Source organism: Danio rerio, chromosome 16 (assembly GCF_049306965.1).
Source record: "Danio rerio strain Tuebingen ecotype United States chromosome 16, GRCz12tu, whole genome shotgun sequence".
Classification (NCBI taxonomy): Eukaryota; Metazoa; Chordata; class Actinopteri; order Cypriniformes; family Danionidae; genus Danio; species Danio rerio.
This window is the reverse complement of record NC_133191.1, coordinates 3,300,882-3,316,223: the sequence shown is the minus strand read 5'-3', so window position 1 is coordinate 3,316,223 and position 15,342 is coordinate 3,300,882. Positions and strand designations below refer to the sequence as shown.

General features: G+C 38.4%; 1 protein-coding gene across 12 annotated transcripts in view; it reads right to left on the bottom strand.

The window, feature by feature from the left end:
- Positions 1-2,985: 2,985 nt before the first annotated feature.
- The window catches only part of cyb5r4 (cytochrome b5 reductase 4), a 32,315-nt gene continuing 19,958 nt past the window's right edge, over positions 2,986-15,342 (bottom strand). For 10 of the 12 annotated variants that reach the window (XM_073924992.1, XM_073924993.1, XM_073924997.1 and 7 more), the window contains 6 exons: positions 12,245-12,385; positions 10,560-10,709; positions 8,444-8,594; positions 6,830-6,916; positions 5,905-6,066; positions 2,986-3,879 (listed from right to left, as the gene is read on the bottom strand). In XM_073924992.1, coding sequence (XP_073781093.1) covers positions 3,825-3,879; positions 5,905-6,066; positions 6,830-6,916; positions 8,444-8,594; positions 10,560-10,709; positions 12,245-12,385 — 746 coding nt within the window. In that variant the 3' untranslated portion in view covers positions 2,986-3,824. Of the gene's footprint in view, positions 3,880-5,904; positions 6,067-6,829; positions 6,917-8,443; positions 8,595-10,559; positions 10,710-10,954; positions 11,257-11,924; positions 12,386-15,342 lie in introns of those variants that run through there. The other 2 variants (XR_012391461.1, XR_012391462.1) reach the window with 1 other exon arrangement.

Sequence of the window (15,342 nt, the reverse complement as noted above, 5' to 3'; positions counted from 1 at the left end):
AGTAGGTGCTGCATTTGAATTTAAACGTACTACTCGGCCGTTAGAAAAGTACGTTCTATACAGTATGAATGTGAAAAGTATGAATGGAATTCAGACGTACTACATCCGGCATTTTGTCATGGTCACGTGACCTACCTGCGTCAGTTGCGTCGCCTCACTTCCATTCATGAATTCTCTCACGGGCATTATGGGATAGCGCAGCATGCATGGGATGCGCACTTCAAAATCTTGCCGGAAGTAGTAAGTCATCCGGGTACTTCTCGCCTACTGATTTTCGAATTCTATGAATTCGGACAAACTACTCGGCTCGCATACTGATTTTAGCGTACTATATAGTATTGAAGTATGCGGTTTCGGACGCAGCCAGAGAGAGAGAAGCTAAGCTAAGCTAAGATTTCCATTCAGCCGTACATGGATGACTCAGGCACAGACCAAGCAGAGAGTACCCAATCATTTGTGTCTCTGTATAGTTTGTATAGTCTCAGTGTAAAAGTGCCGAGCTTATACACCAAGACTAATAACCACACACACTGAAGTAACTTTGACTGAGGCACCGAATGTGCCACTACACGGCACACCAGACACTCAGTTGCGCGGCAGAAACATGAAGTGTCCCGAATCGTCGCGCCACGCATTCCAGAACTCCAAACACAGGCCTCAACCAGGGCAAACACAACGGTGCCGCGAAACCCACGCCCAGAACTCCGAAATGCACTGCGCAACGCAAAAGGTACAAGCAATAATTCCAATTAGAGCGATAATGTGGAGAATATTGATCTTGTGTTGAGCCCAATGAGCCTTTCATCTAAAAGTAGAGCACGGGTGTTCCTTTAGTGATATCGCTTTGACTCACGCGCTGAAAATGGCGGACATGAAACAAGAAACTGAGGATATGATCGTGACGCGAGGCTGTCAATCAATATTGGTGGGCGGGGGTACCGCTCTCCTACGTGAAGTTGCGGTCGGTCTGAAAAACGCTCCAATTGGTCCACTGTTTTTATGTTGTTAGATTGAAAAAAAAAAAGGACTGGGTGTGTTTACATCACCCCAATATGACGGTCTATACACTATATATACACACATGTCTGTCCTAACAGCTTGAAAAGTAGATTTATAGGTGCCCTTAAAGACTTTAGGTGCCCTTTAAGACTTTTTTTATGCCTAAAATTTTGATCTGGACCCATGACCCCGCGGATACGCTGATCTTCTTTTGTGTTCAACAGAATAAACTCAAATAGCTGCTGATGTTATTAATGAAGAGATCATTGATGTTTAATGTTGGAGCTGATTTAATGTTTACTTTTCTGGCTTTACTTTGAATTGCGGTTAATATAAGAGGAGCGCAAACTCTTTCTGTATGTGTGTGAAATGTTTATTGTGTGTGAAATGTTACGTCACTGCATGTACTTGCACTATATCCACCTCTTTTTTTGATAGAATATAATTTGTGGTTGCAATGTTAAAAAGCTCCTCTGGAAGGACAAAATAAAAGTGTTACTTGATTTATTTTGTAAATTTATTTCAAAATGTGTGAAAAATATAGCAGGAAAAATATACTGTGATCTCTGTGTTTACTTAAAGGAATAGGGGAGCGGGAGGCTGGGGGAGATATTAGAAGCGTTCATTTTCAGTCTATATGGACCCAAGAAATGGAGGAAAAAACTAGTGGAGGTTTGACAGGAGCACCCGTGTCTGTTTGACGTGTCATGTGAGCAATACCACAACTGGTCAAAGCTAATTCCATTAAAATCCAGAGCATGTACATTTTCTACCCCATTAAAAGCTTCTTTCTCATTAATAACAAAAGATTTCCTACGTGTTTTTGGCTGTGAAATGTAGTTTGGACAAAGTTGTCAGCGATTCTTCCTATTGTAAAGTCATGCAATGTGAAAGCCCCTGTCGCCGATCCATCTTGCAGTGTAAACAAAGCAGTGACGAAACGCTAGTCCAGATAGTCATGCAGTGTGAAAACATCCGTCACACGACTACTTTGAAAATCATGCAGTCTGAACTCGCCATTAAACGCGTACACATTGCTGAATACACACAGGATGTACAGCAATACACAAATATCTTTACAGATGACAAAGAATTAAAGGATTAAAATATCACATGATTATTTTCTACATAAATATAAACACCACAGCCTTCATGCCTTCTTCACCACAGGCGGCTTCTCAGTTTATTCACGACAACTTGCTTTTGCATAATGTTATTAATATCAGCAGTATTATTAATTATATTCATATTTCTATTTGCTTTATTAAAAACAAGCTTAGATTTGTCCACCTGTCAGGTTTTAGACCATATGAGGCATAAGAACAGGACGTGTGTGTTTTTTTGAGCACACTTCATTATTATTGTTCATTTATTAGTTTGAGATTAGAACTAAATTTAGAAATAGTTTTGAAACAAATCTTTTTGCCTAACAAAAGAAATTAATTATGTGTAGACTAATGGATGTCTTCAGTGGAGTGTACAACACCGTTGCCTTACTCCATGAAGAGAGAAAAAGGCTGAATGGAGGAGGCTCGTTCTTTATAGCTGTGCTGCAGATGCTCTGTTTAACCGTTTTCTCACTAGTGAAGCGCTCAGTTTTTCCACTTACAAAGTTCGTCATGTAAATAGCGAATGCTCCATGATGTCATGCAACTGACTCTTAAAGGGAATGGGAGATGAGACTCTGATTGGTTTAATGCAGGTTATGCTCAAAACACCTAGAACTCATCAAGAGAATAAGCACAACCCTGTTAGACCATGCACAGCAGCGCAGAGCGTATTTTTCCATCCTTAAAATAGCAAAAGTGGATTCACACACATCCTTAATGCTTTTGCGCTTTAGACTTTGTGCCTAGACTGTTAAAATACAGCCCAATATGTTAACAGCATGTGAGCTGAAACAGCTCAGACTAACATTTAGTCAGCGACTAGGCTTGAACCTTGTGAAACCAGGAGTACAAGTCACTATTTAACTCAAACACGATGTTCTTCAGTGAAACATTTAATTATGAAACGACCAATCACCTCTGTTGGAAGCCATTAATTGTCAAATCAATATCACTGGGTTTTACAGTCAAGAGTTTACATCAATAAATAAATATTTAGATCTCAGCTTCGCATTTTATCTAAAGTAGCGTACAACAAACAGCCTGGTCTGCTGGTTTAACACAGAGTGCTGTGCTAGAACAGTTTTCATCCCCTCCCAAAACCGTCATCAGACCCGTGATAGACCTCAGAAATACAGCATTCCACGAGATTCAACAGCACTAGAGGTACAAACCATATTACAGTACATCATCTACACTGTTAAGAAAACAGCATGTGGCAGTCGAATTAGCATTTACAAACAGTGGAGACTGCACTTGTCCTGCATTCAGGTTTACTGCTATGTTATAAATCATTTGCTTCCAACAGTACATCATGTTTTAGTCGCATTGATTTACAGAACGATATTGCTCCAAACCTCTCAAGTCCTTGCAGGATGTCGGTAAACATGTGGACAGCATAATAGATCATCTGTTTTAATGTTGCAGAGTTGTCCTGCTTAAGGCGTCTGTCTTAAACGTCCTAATATTTGAGCCGCTTCTGGAATGAAATGTTAGGATGCGTTTGATTGAACTCTGATTGATGGACTGGTTGTCTTATAGTGCTTCAAGACAATCTGTAAGTGCATTAGTTTTGAGTCTATATGCATTGGATTCCCACAAACAAAGACGACAAGTGTTGCAGCTTCATGAGAGGTTTTCTTTTCATTGGAAAGTGCTTTTTATATATGCATAGAAAAAATCTGCGAGTGTGTGTGTGAGAAATCTGTAACATCGCAATCAAGCCTGAAAAACATGGAGTTCCTCTTCACTGAAGTCCAGCTGTCTGACCAATCTGTGAAAGAATACAATAAGAAAATACATTAATGTTGAAGGTGAGAATCATCTAATAATGCATTTTTAAAATTTACATTTTAATATTTAAATCACCCTTTAAGAGTTTCTTTCCTTGGTTAAACACAAAAGAAGATATTTGGAAGAATGCTGAAAACCAGTAACCATTGACTTCCATTGGTATTTGCTTTTTCTAATCAGCTGATGGTTACATCTTTCCAACATTAATCAAAATATCTTCTTTAATGTTCAACAGGAGAAAGAAACTCAAAGGTTTAAAAACGACCTAAAAGTAAGTAAATAGTGAGTAAATGCTCATTTTAGGTTGAATTATCCTTTTAGTATACTCACTGGCCACTTTATTAGGTACACCTGTCCAACTGTTTGTTAACACAAATTTCTAATCAGCCACATGGCAGCAACTCAATGCATTTAGGCATGTAGACATGGTCAAGACGATCTGCTGCAGTTCAAACCAAGCATCAGAATGGGGATTTAAGTGACTTTGATCGTGGCATGGTTGTTGGTGCCAGACGGGCTGGTCTGAGTATTTCAGAAACTGCTGATCTACTGGGATTTTCACGCACAACCATCTCTAGGGTTTACAGAGAACGGTCTGACAATGAAGAAAAATCCAGTGAGCGGCAGTTCTGTGGGCGCAAATGCCTTGTTGATGCCAGAGGTTTGAGGAAAAGGGCCAGACTGGTTCCAGAAAGGCGACAGTAACTCAAATAAGCACTCGTTACAACCGAGCTCTGCAGAAGAGCATCTCTGAACACACAACACGTCCAACCTTGAGGCAGATGGGCTACAGCAGCAGAAGAGCACACCGGGTGCCGCTCCTGTCAGCTAAGAACAGGAAACTGAGGCTACAATTCACACAGGCTCACCAAAACTGGACAATAGAAGATTGGAGAAACGTTGCCTGCTCTGATGAGTCTCCATTTCTGCTGCCACATTCGAAAAGTAGGATCAGAATTTGACATCAACAGCATGAAAGCATGGATCCATCCTGCCTTGTATCAGCGGTTCAGGCTGGTGGTGGTGGTGTAATGGTGTGGGGGAGATTTTCTTGGCACACTTTGGGTTCATTAGTACCAATTGAGCATCGTGTCAATGCCACAGCCTACCTGAGTATTGTTGCTGACCATGTCCATCCCTTTATGACCACAGTGTACCCATCTCAGACTGGTTTCTTGAACATGACAATGAGTTCACTGTACTTAGATGGCCTCCACGGTCACCAGATTTCAATCCAATAGAGCATGTTTAGGATGTGGTGGAACGGGAGATTCGCAGCATGTATGTGCAGCCGACAAATCTGCTGCAACTTTCCAGTACCTTATTGAATCTCTGCCACGTAGGATTAAGGCAGTTCTGGAAGCAAAAGGGAGTCCAACCCTGTACTAGTAAGGTGTACCTAATAAAGTGGCCGGTGAGTTATGCTTCAAAGATGTAGGTGACTGCTCTCTTTAGTAGATAATTAAAGAATATGTGATGATGATATGATACTGTGGTCTTCAGATAATGCAAAGCAAAGGCTATCAGCAATTTTACAGTCAAAAATAGATTTCCTTAAAGTGTTTAAAGTGTATAATATCTTTTCTTCTGGAGAAAGTCTTATTTGTTTTATTTTGGCTAGAATAAAAGCAGTTTTAATTTTTAAAAATCATTTTAAGGTCAATATTATTAGCCCCCTTAACTCATATTTGTTTTTGATTGTCTAAAGAACAAACCACTGTTATACAATGACTTGCCTAATTACCCTAACCTGCCTAATTAATCAAGTGAAGCCCTTTAATGTCACTTTAAGCTGTATAGAAGTGTCTTGAAGAACATCTAGTCAAATATTATTTACTGTCATCATGGTAAAGATAAAATAAATCAATTATTAGAAATAAGTTATTAAAACTATTATGATTAGAAATGTGTTGTAAAAATCTTTCCATTAAAAAGAAATTGGGGGGGGGGGATGCAGGGGGGCTAATAATTCTGACTTCAACTGTTTAAAAAGAAATGAACTCACTGCACTGCTGACTCTGTAAATCCAGCAGGGCCGCACACGCACACTAAACACTTGGAGTTTTCTGGCCTCTCCAGGAAGTTCTGCAGCATACAAGCATCTATCCGTCCTCTTCTGCCCGTCCACGAGTCTGCAGGCTCTGAGAGAACATGCTGCACCTCAAATCTAACAGAAACAAACACGAGCGTTAGAACGCTAAAGTTCTGCATTGACAGTATCTCCACGTTTAATCAACAAAATTAAGGCTTTTTTTTATTCAAATTGACTCCCCTTTCGTTTTGTTGGGGGCTGTTTTTGCCCCATTGACTTTCTAATATAATAAAATTTTTTGACTACAAGGCCATGACAGTATATAGTCATGCATTCTTGATTGTTGGAGGTTTCCCTTGTTGGGAAAAGTTCAAATGTGTAATTTTTACTGTTGATCTCATTTGGCAGCATTAACCCTTTATTGGGTCCTACTGGGTCCTATCACACACCTGGCAAAATAAGGCGCAAGACCTGTTTGGCGCGATTTGTTGCTATTTTCAGACCAGCGCAACCCTAATTTTCACGTTTTGCACCACTTTGTTTAAATAGCAAATCCATTTGTGCCACTTTGTGGACTCATGGGTGTGCTGGTCTATCACTAGAATAGAGGTGTGTTAAGGCACATTGTTGGCTTGTTGCTATTTTGAGGAACTGAAATAGAGCGCACCATTGACCAACTAAAAGCTGCACTAAATTCCAATGCAGGGCATGTTAGTTATGCACCAAAAATTAAAGGATTTTAATGTTAGAAAAATTATTATTTTCTACATAAGTATAAAAAAAACTTTTTTTAATGCCTAGTTGCAATGCAACTTTTAGTAACAAAAAGTGCAAAAGGGAGCATCAAAATAAAGTCAAACCCAATGAACAGTCACAATATGCAATGTGTTAATGCTACCTTTCCTCTTTTGTACATAATTCATCCAGTTGTGACTGCCAAAGTATGTCTCTCTCCTGCCGGTTGAAGAACATCAGCTTCATTTTTCTAAAAAAAATAAAAATAATAATAATAATAAAATAATAATAATTAGTGTTAGTGTTTATATTATAAAAACATTGGTCCCACTTTATATTAAGTGTCCCTAACTACTATGTACTTACATTAAAAAAATAATAATAAATACAATGTACTTGCTGTGCTTATAATGTATTTGAGAACACTTGTGGTGCTCTTGAGTTGGGATAGGGGTTGGGTTATGGACAGGTTTGGTGGCATGGGTAGGTTTAAGGGTAGGTTAAGGAGTAAGGGAAGGTCAACAGTGTACTTACAAATGTAATCACAAAAGTTAATTACAGATGTAATTACATACATGTATTCAATCAAGCATAAGTACACAGTAAATACATGCATTTACACAATAAGTACATTGTAGCAAACTATTAATTCCTATGTAAGTACATTTTAGTTAAGGCCACTTAATATAAAGTGGGACCAAAACATCTTATATGCAAAAAAACAAACACAAGTATTACTTAATATTCTGTAAGGTTAGAACACCTAGGACTATGCATGTTTTGACTAGGCCTGTCACAATAATCAATATACTGACTTATTGTGCAATACTCAGAGATGAGCTCAATAAGTTTTGTGGTTGACAAATATACTTACAAATCCACAAATAACATTAAAGCCGTTTTACAATGACATTTACATATTAACTTACTGGTGTCAATGTTTACAATTGGACCTAATAGGACATTTAATAGTGCATATACGTAATAGGACATGTACATTTTTTACATCAAATTATAGAACCTAAATAACCATAAGAATGCTACGTAATTTAACGTGTTTATGGCTGTTTACACTATCATGCTGTTATACTGTATAATCATTATATAATCAGTGACATAAAATGATCTCAAAATGACAATAATGTCGCTTATAGCAACAATTTCTGTGACAATATATCACACAACTGTAAAGGAAGCAAAACATGAATTAAACTAGGACAGAAACTGAATGTTTGATTAGATTTTTAATTATTTGTTGTTGTTTTTTTACTTTATCTCTGCAATGACTCAACCTATTAATAAAGCCATCTGGAATGGCAAAGAAAGCGTTCAGCAGGACTCCCAGAGTTCATTAAGAGTCTTTGTGTTCATCTTCAGTGCCTCCTCCTTCATCTTACCCCAGACATGCTCAATAATGTTCATGTCTGGTGACTGGGCTGGCCAATCCTGGAGCAGCTTGACCTTCTTTGCTTTTAGGAGCTTTGATGTGGAGGCTGAAGTATGAGGAGCGCTATCCTGCTGGAGAATTGTCCCTCTCCTGTGGTTTGTAATGTAATGGGCAGCACAAATGTCTTGATACCTCAGGCTGTTGATGTTGATCATCCACTCTGCAGATCTCTCGCACGCCCCCATATTAAATGTAACCTTAAACCATGATTCATCAGAAAAATCCACCTTCTGCCACTTTTCCAAATGATCAACTAGAAGTTATTATTTGTTGCTCTTACAACTGAGATCCATGACAAGACTTTTGTCAGGTATTGTATGTGTTACAGACCTGATCACTGTGAATTCCTGCAGGGCCAGCCGGATGAGACGAGCCATGGGTGTGAATCCTGTGCCCGCTGCTAACATGTAGAGATGAGTGACATCCCGTAGGACTCGCAGAGTAAGGGAGCCTTCAGGGCCTCCTACAGACAGGGACGCTCCTGGAGCAAAAAACATCACATCACACAGTACTATTAACATTACCGCAGTTCATGCTTTTAATGACTATTTTACATGAAAACCATCTAATATTCAATATATATATATATATAAACATTAGGCTTGGGCGGTATCCAAATTTTGACACTGTCAAACCTCCTCCCTATTTTACCCCGGTATCCGGTATTACCGTGCATAATAAAAAAAATATGACGAAAGGCTCAGACAGTGTCACCAAAGTGTTGGCTTGTGCCTAAACCATTCAGAAACTGAATACCGTATATGCGACCTGAGGTTCACGGTCAGCTGTTTGTCTTGTTCGTATTAGAGATCTGCGTGAGACGGACGCACGCACGCACGCACACACAGAGCGAGAGAGAGATGCACAGCACCACGCACTCTCTCTCTCTCGCTCTGTGTGTATGTGTGTGTGTGTGTGTGTGTGTGTGTGTGTGTGTGTGTGTGTGTGTGTGTGTGTGTGTGTGTGTGCGCGTTTCGGAATAAAGCGCGGGAGCGGTCGGTAACGTAAAAGGGAGCGGTTGCGCGGTATCACTCCCGAGCGATCGAGCATACACGCATCCACATGTGTGTGTGTGTCTCTCTCAATTCACTTCAATTCAATAATTGCTTTATTGGCATGACAAATGTTACAAATGTATTGCCAAAGCAGTTATAAAGTAACATATATAACAAAAACAGTACTAACAGTAAATAGTAGTAGTAGTAAAAAAAGAAAAATGTAATAAATAAATAAATATTTACATATAATAATTAAACAAAATATCAACAATACATCATATTCTATATATCACATTAATATTCAATACATATTATTATTATTATTCAACATATATTATTCATACAAATCAATACAAAAAATAGATCAGAATGAACTGTACATTTAACAATCAACAATTTAGGATAAAACAGTAATAAAAACAATAATAATCAGTATATTAACAATGATTCATTTATAATCATCTATGTGTGTGTGTGTGTCTCTCTCTCTCTCATTCACACACACACACACACACACACACACACACACACACACACACACACACACACACACATACACACACACACACACACAAACACACACACAAAGAGAGAGCACCAAGCGACACACAGACAGCATGCTCTTATTTACACACACACACAAACTGCAGGTGACTTGGTGCGCGACTCGAAATCTTACCTCGCCTCTCTCTCTCTCTCTCCACACTCACGCATACGCATTTGTAGGGATTAAATAAATATTTATTATTTAATACTTGTCTCCTATTTAAGTGCATTGTTTTTATGACGGTATAACGGTATTGAAACTGACACCGTTGCTATTTTTAGATCTCGCAGTGTACCATATTATCGTATTACCACCCAAGCCTAATATATATATTATTAATTATTATTATTATTATTATTATTATTATTATTATTAATTATATATTATTATTATATATATGTGTGTGTGTGTGTGTGTATATATATATATATAATTTTCTATTTATATATTTTTTAATCGCAAAATTGTCAGCAAATTTCTGGAATTACCACCACAAAATCAGTCATTTTTGTTGCAAAAAAAATACAAAAAAAACTGAAAAACAAGGGGGTCTGCATTAATTAGAAATGAATTAATTTCTAGAAAACTGGAAAATATTTCAATCTCATTTGCTGTGTTGTTTTTCCATCAACAATGTGAACCACAATGAAGAAGTGTTTAGACATTCTCCTCTGAATGCAACCTCGAGCCTTCTGTCCTTCTGGAGATTTGCCAGATTATACTTTTCCTAAATAAAATGCAAGGCAATCCCAGCTTATGCTAAATTGCGAATGCTATACTATGTTGATTTTTCATTCAGCCCTACTTAATTCCCTTCATGTTCACACGCTCTCAACTGGCCAAAACCACAGGTATCGGGACACAGTCACAGTTTCCTTCTTTAAAGAGAAGAAGTACGAACCAATAGGAAGGTTGGCGATGTGCGGGGTCAACACTCCATCCGGATAGACCTTTATCATGAGATGTATGTCTGAGCCCACTTCAGCACTGGACTGTGAGGGAGGTATTAGCATCTGATCCACTGCTGTGTAGGGTTTCACAACATCCGTACCTGCTCATCCAAACACACAAAAATGAAATGAAATTGTCAACTAGCGCTGCACAATATATCGCTTCAGCATTGATATCGCAATGTGAGCATTCGCAATAGTCACATCGCAAGATATGCAGTGTTGATGGTGGATTATAATTCATCGTTTGCATGCATTTTTTTAGGCTTGTGACTGTATGAGGTTTTTAAAAACATTCAGGCATTAGAAATTGTACCAATTGTAACCTTAATATTGATTAGTTGTGTTAAATTATTTATACAACAAAGACTATGTAGTGTTATTTTACATTTGATTATTCAATTAATGTATACCTGAATACTGATCGACTATAAGCTGACCAACGAGCGATCTGCTGATGAATTGACTGATTTAAAATGCTTAATAATGATTAAATTTATTAAATTATTTATACAACAAAGACTATGCAGTGTTATTTTACACTTGCTTATTTAATTAAAGTATATCTGAATACTGTTTGACTATTCTGTTCCATTTCCCGCTAACATTTGAGCGCTTTACACTTGGCTTAACAGCACTTTACATTGGCTGTTTCTCAATTCCAAGAACGCAGAGAACGGACTTGCGTTCTTGTGGAGAGCGGTCTTGCCACGTGTCCTCGGAAGAACGAACTCAGGAGACCGCGAGGGCAGAGAATGCGCCCTTGAGAAATGGGATGCTGCGTTCTTCCTGATGGTCATGTGACCTTTACGTGTTTTAAATGGAAATTATTTAAACATTACAGCACTCATACAACGATTTATTGTTTCCCCCCTCATCAAAATATATACTTTGCATAAAAACATTATAAATATACTCTGCACAATATAAATAAAACAGATTTTAATACGAATTTCAACAAACAAACACCCTTAATGTGTTTATTCCTTTATTAAGATGTTCATGTTAATGTTTACTTTCACCGTTTCATTTAGGGAAACTCCTGAGGTAAATAAGTCATATCTCTGAACCTTATTAATAAATCTAAATAAAATGCTGCGCTTCCCACCTCCAGTCGCAATGACTTCTGGGACTTCCAGAGCGAGTTCGGTGCTCAAGTCTGCATCAGTGCGTCCTCGATATCAAGATCACATCCGGGAAGTTTCACGCGTCCTCCGTACTTGCGGTCTTGAGTATTGGAACTGAGCAGCTGATGATGACGTTGCACGAGAACACGAGGACGCAAGACCGCTGAAGAACGCATATTGAGAAACAGCCATTGTGTTCATGTGCTCAACAGAAATGACTGTGATTGGCTGTGCAGGTCATCAGTTCACCAAACTCACCGCTGTTTACTGAGTGTCACCACAGATACGAAACGACTTTAAGATGCTCCTGTTCAACAGCGCACAAATGTTAGCAGGAAATGGACGCTTTTAAAATGTAAGTATTGACTGCTATCAAATTCCAGTATTGTGACAACACTACAATATATATAGCAGAATAACAAAACATCGCAATGTTCAAATTTTCCAATATTGTGTCAGCTGTTCTTCAATCAGCAGAACAAGTGATGTGTGAAATAGTCACGTATTACCCTGGACAGACGTTTTGAGGTAGACGTGTCTTCCCACAGGAACTTGCATACGTGACCCTGGAGGAAGCTGCAAACGCAAGAGCTGCGTGTTGTGTGTGACGTCTGTTTTCGAAAGCAGCACACACTCCCTGTAGAAGAGCCCTGTGACAAAACAAATGCTATTACACAAAGTATCAAAGGTGCTGTTTGTAGGTTTTTGACTCTTCTAAAGCAAATAAAAAATAGCATGATGTGTCTGCAGATATTTAAGAAACATGGGCATTCTTGTTTACCTGAAAAAACAATGCTGAAGACAGATATTCTGCTTTGAAAATGTGCATTATGTGATGAAACGGCTGTGTTTGTTTTGGTTATTTAACCCGCCCAATGCCAGTTTAGCCAATTATATTTCAGCAGCCCGGGTTGCTTTGTAAAAACTGCATATTTTATTCATTCAGGAAGGGTCTCAAAGCATGCATATGTGACTGAAATGTGACCTCCGGTGGACAGTATGTTACGTCCCGTAACTGTTTTATTTTTGTTTCTATATTGCAGTTTTTCTCCTTTGTTTTCTGATTTCTTTTGTTTACAGATTGATGCCACCTGAGTCCAATCTGCACAGCTAATCTATTGGGCTATAAAGGCTGGCTGCAGCCGACCAGAAGGACCAGATACCAGGGGCTTCTGACTTCTAGTTGTTTCATGTTTATAATGTGAACCAAGTTGCTGGTATGAGTAAGGGCCTACTCACACTATGCCATCCGTACCGTGCCCAGGCCCGTTTCCCGGATCGTTTGAGAAGTGTGAGTGCGCTGAATTGGGCTCAGGCACGGTTCACTTGGCCGGCCCTGGCCCGGTTGGAGGAGGTGGGCCTGAGCGCGGTTCACTTGGGCTTTGGCACGGTACGTTTGTAGTGTGAGTGCAAAACACGCTAAAGCCCGAAACTGAAAGCGAAACGTGACTTTTAAGGGAAGTCTCGATTCACATGGATTTATTAATAATTCTACTGTTCAGTGAACGCAAACTGTCGTAGTTTATTAAAGACCCAAACCCCTCACTGCACGACAGCTGCGCGGCTTCAGCAGACCTCCTCATTCCTGCAGCACGAGAGCAGGATGATTATGAGCGCCAAAAGTGCCGGTTCTGTTCGGCGAAATATCTGACTGCGTGTCACCGCATCCCTAAGGACTGTTTGGCGAGATATGACTGCATGTCACTGCATATTAAATGACTTAAACGATATCACTAGAGAAATCTCCACTGTGCTACTGGGTGAGAGCGCTTCTCACTGAACAGTGCAGAATCGATGACAGAAGCGTGCCCAGGCCCGATTGTGGTGTGAGTGCTTTGGCCCGGTTCGGGGCAACTGTACCTAGTGTGAGTACGGCCTGAGGCGTGGGGTGTCTTTTATTTTAAAACCTTTTTCTCCTGTTTTAGTGGGTAAGCAGGGAGAAATGGAAGTAATATGTATTTGCTTTCTTTTGGAAATGTTTATTTTGTTAGATAAGTTAGTTTGTCTTAAATTAGTTATTGGCTATTTTGTTTGTTATTTTTGGACCCCCATATCCTGAGGTATTATTTTTGTTTTGTATTGTTTCTTTAAAATTTAAGATATATTATTTCATTTGATCAGACAATTAATCAATGGTTGCCTGATGGTGATCAGAATATTAAGAAGGTGTTGACTGTTGATTCTGGGTCTGGAAGCGCTTCTCTCCCATCTTCCTTCATTTGTTCGTTCCTAGCTGTGTTTTTACCTCTAGATTTAAGTGGGAACATAACAAGTAGCAGACTCAGAGTTTGACATGAGGTGGTTATTAATTAGCAAATATTATAAATATTACGAAGGTAAACATTTAGTGTAGGCATGGGCTGGTATAAGATTCTGATGGTATGATAAGCTTGGATAAAAATATCACGGTTTCATAGTATTTTGATTACTGCTCTAATATATGTGCTTTTTAATTGTTTTAAATTATTTTTTCCTCTTTGAACACAATATATGTAATTTTAAGAAATATTTATAGTATTTTGGAGCAGTAAACATGTTGGGCTAAACCATTTAAATTAATCATTGACTTCTGCCGTCTTCGTTAGTTTCGAAAACATAGGTTTCTTTACAATTTGAAATGACATCTTTGGAAATATTTTCTGCTGGAGATACTGCTGGCTTAAAAAAAAAAAAAAGAAAAACATGACTAAAAAATCTTACCCATACCTTAGGAATGGTATAGCAGAAAATGTTGCCGGTTTTAAAACCTTTTTAAAAGCTTTTCCAAACCACAGTATACCTTGAAAGCAGTTATCGTCTCTAATTTCGTGACCAGGTTACAAAGTAATGATGAAGAATCCCTGTTTTACACTGGGTCACAGTATTAAAGTTTAATTTCAAACGATTTTTTTTTTCAAGATCTGAGGTGAAATATCTGCTGCTGCTTTCAGTAGTATGGCAATAAATGTCATGTAAAATGGCATTCAAACTCACATTATTAGCATTTACACTGAATAAAGCACATGAGGTCTATCTGAGGTGATCATTGTCAGTTTTCTGTTGTTCAGCAGCAAGAAAAAGTAAAATAATAAATTTATAAAATTTATAAATAAATAAAATTTATATTTTAGGTGTTGGTTATAACAAAAACTCCTTTTAACATGGAGAATATTCCTTCTATTGCCTGCCATTGCTTTTATAAAGAACACGATTTAAATCAGCCTTTAGGCTCGACTGTCGACTCTCTCCTCTTGGTCCTCATTCTGTCAACCTGCGCTTGCCTAGTTACTTAGTTCAACCACTGGGTGTCAAACTTACATAATGCACCTTTAACTATCCGCTTGTTAAGTGGTGACGTGTTTGTGATGTATGTAATACTGTTTCCGGGTCCAAGCCACCATTCATTTGAGTGGAGAAATCATTGGTTTATGATCACGTTTTATTCCTATCACAAATTAAAGTTAATTTTATATAAAGTCATAGTGTACACAACAATCTCTGGGCTTGCTGCATAACAAATACCAAAAATTTAACAACTTATAAAAGAAATGAATCACTTTCTGGCCATCGGATATTTGGCATGGACATATATACTGCGATCGTGATTTTCGAAAGCATTAAATCACTT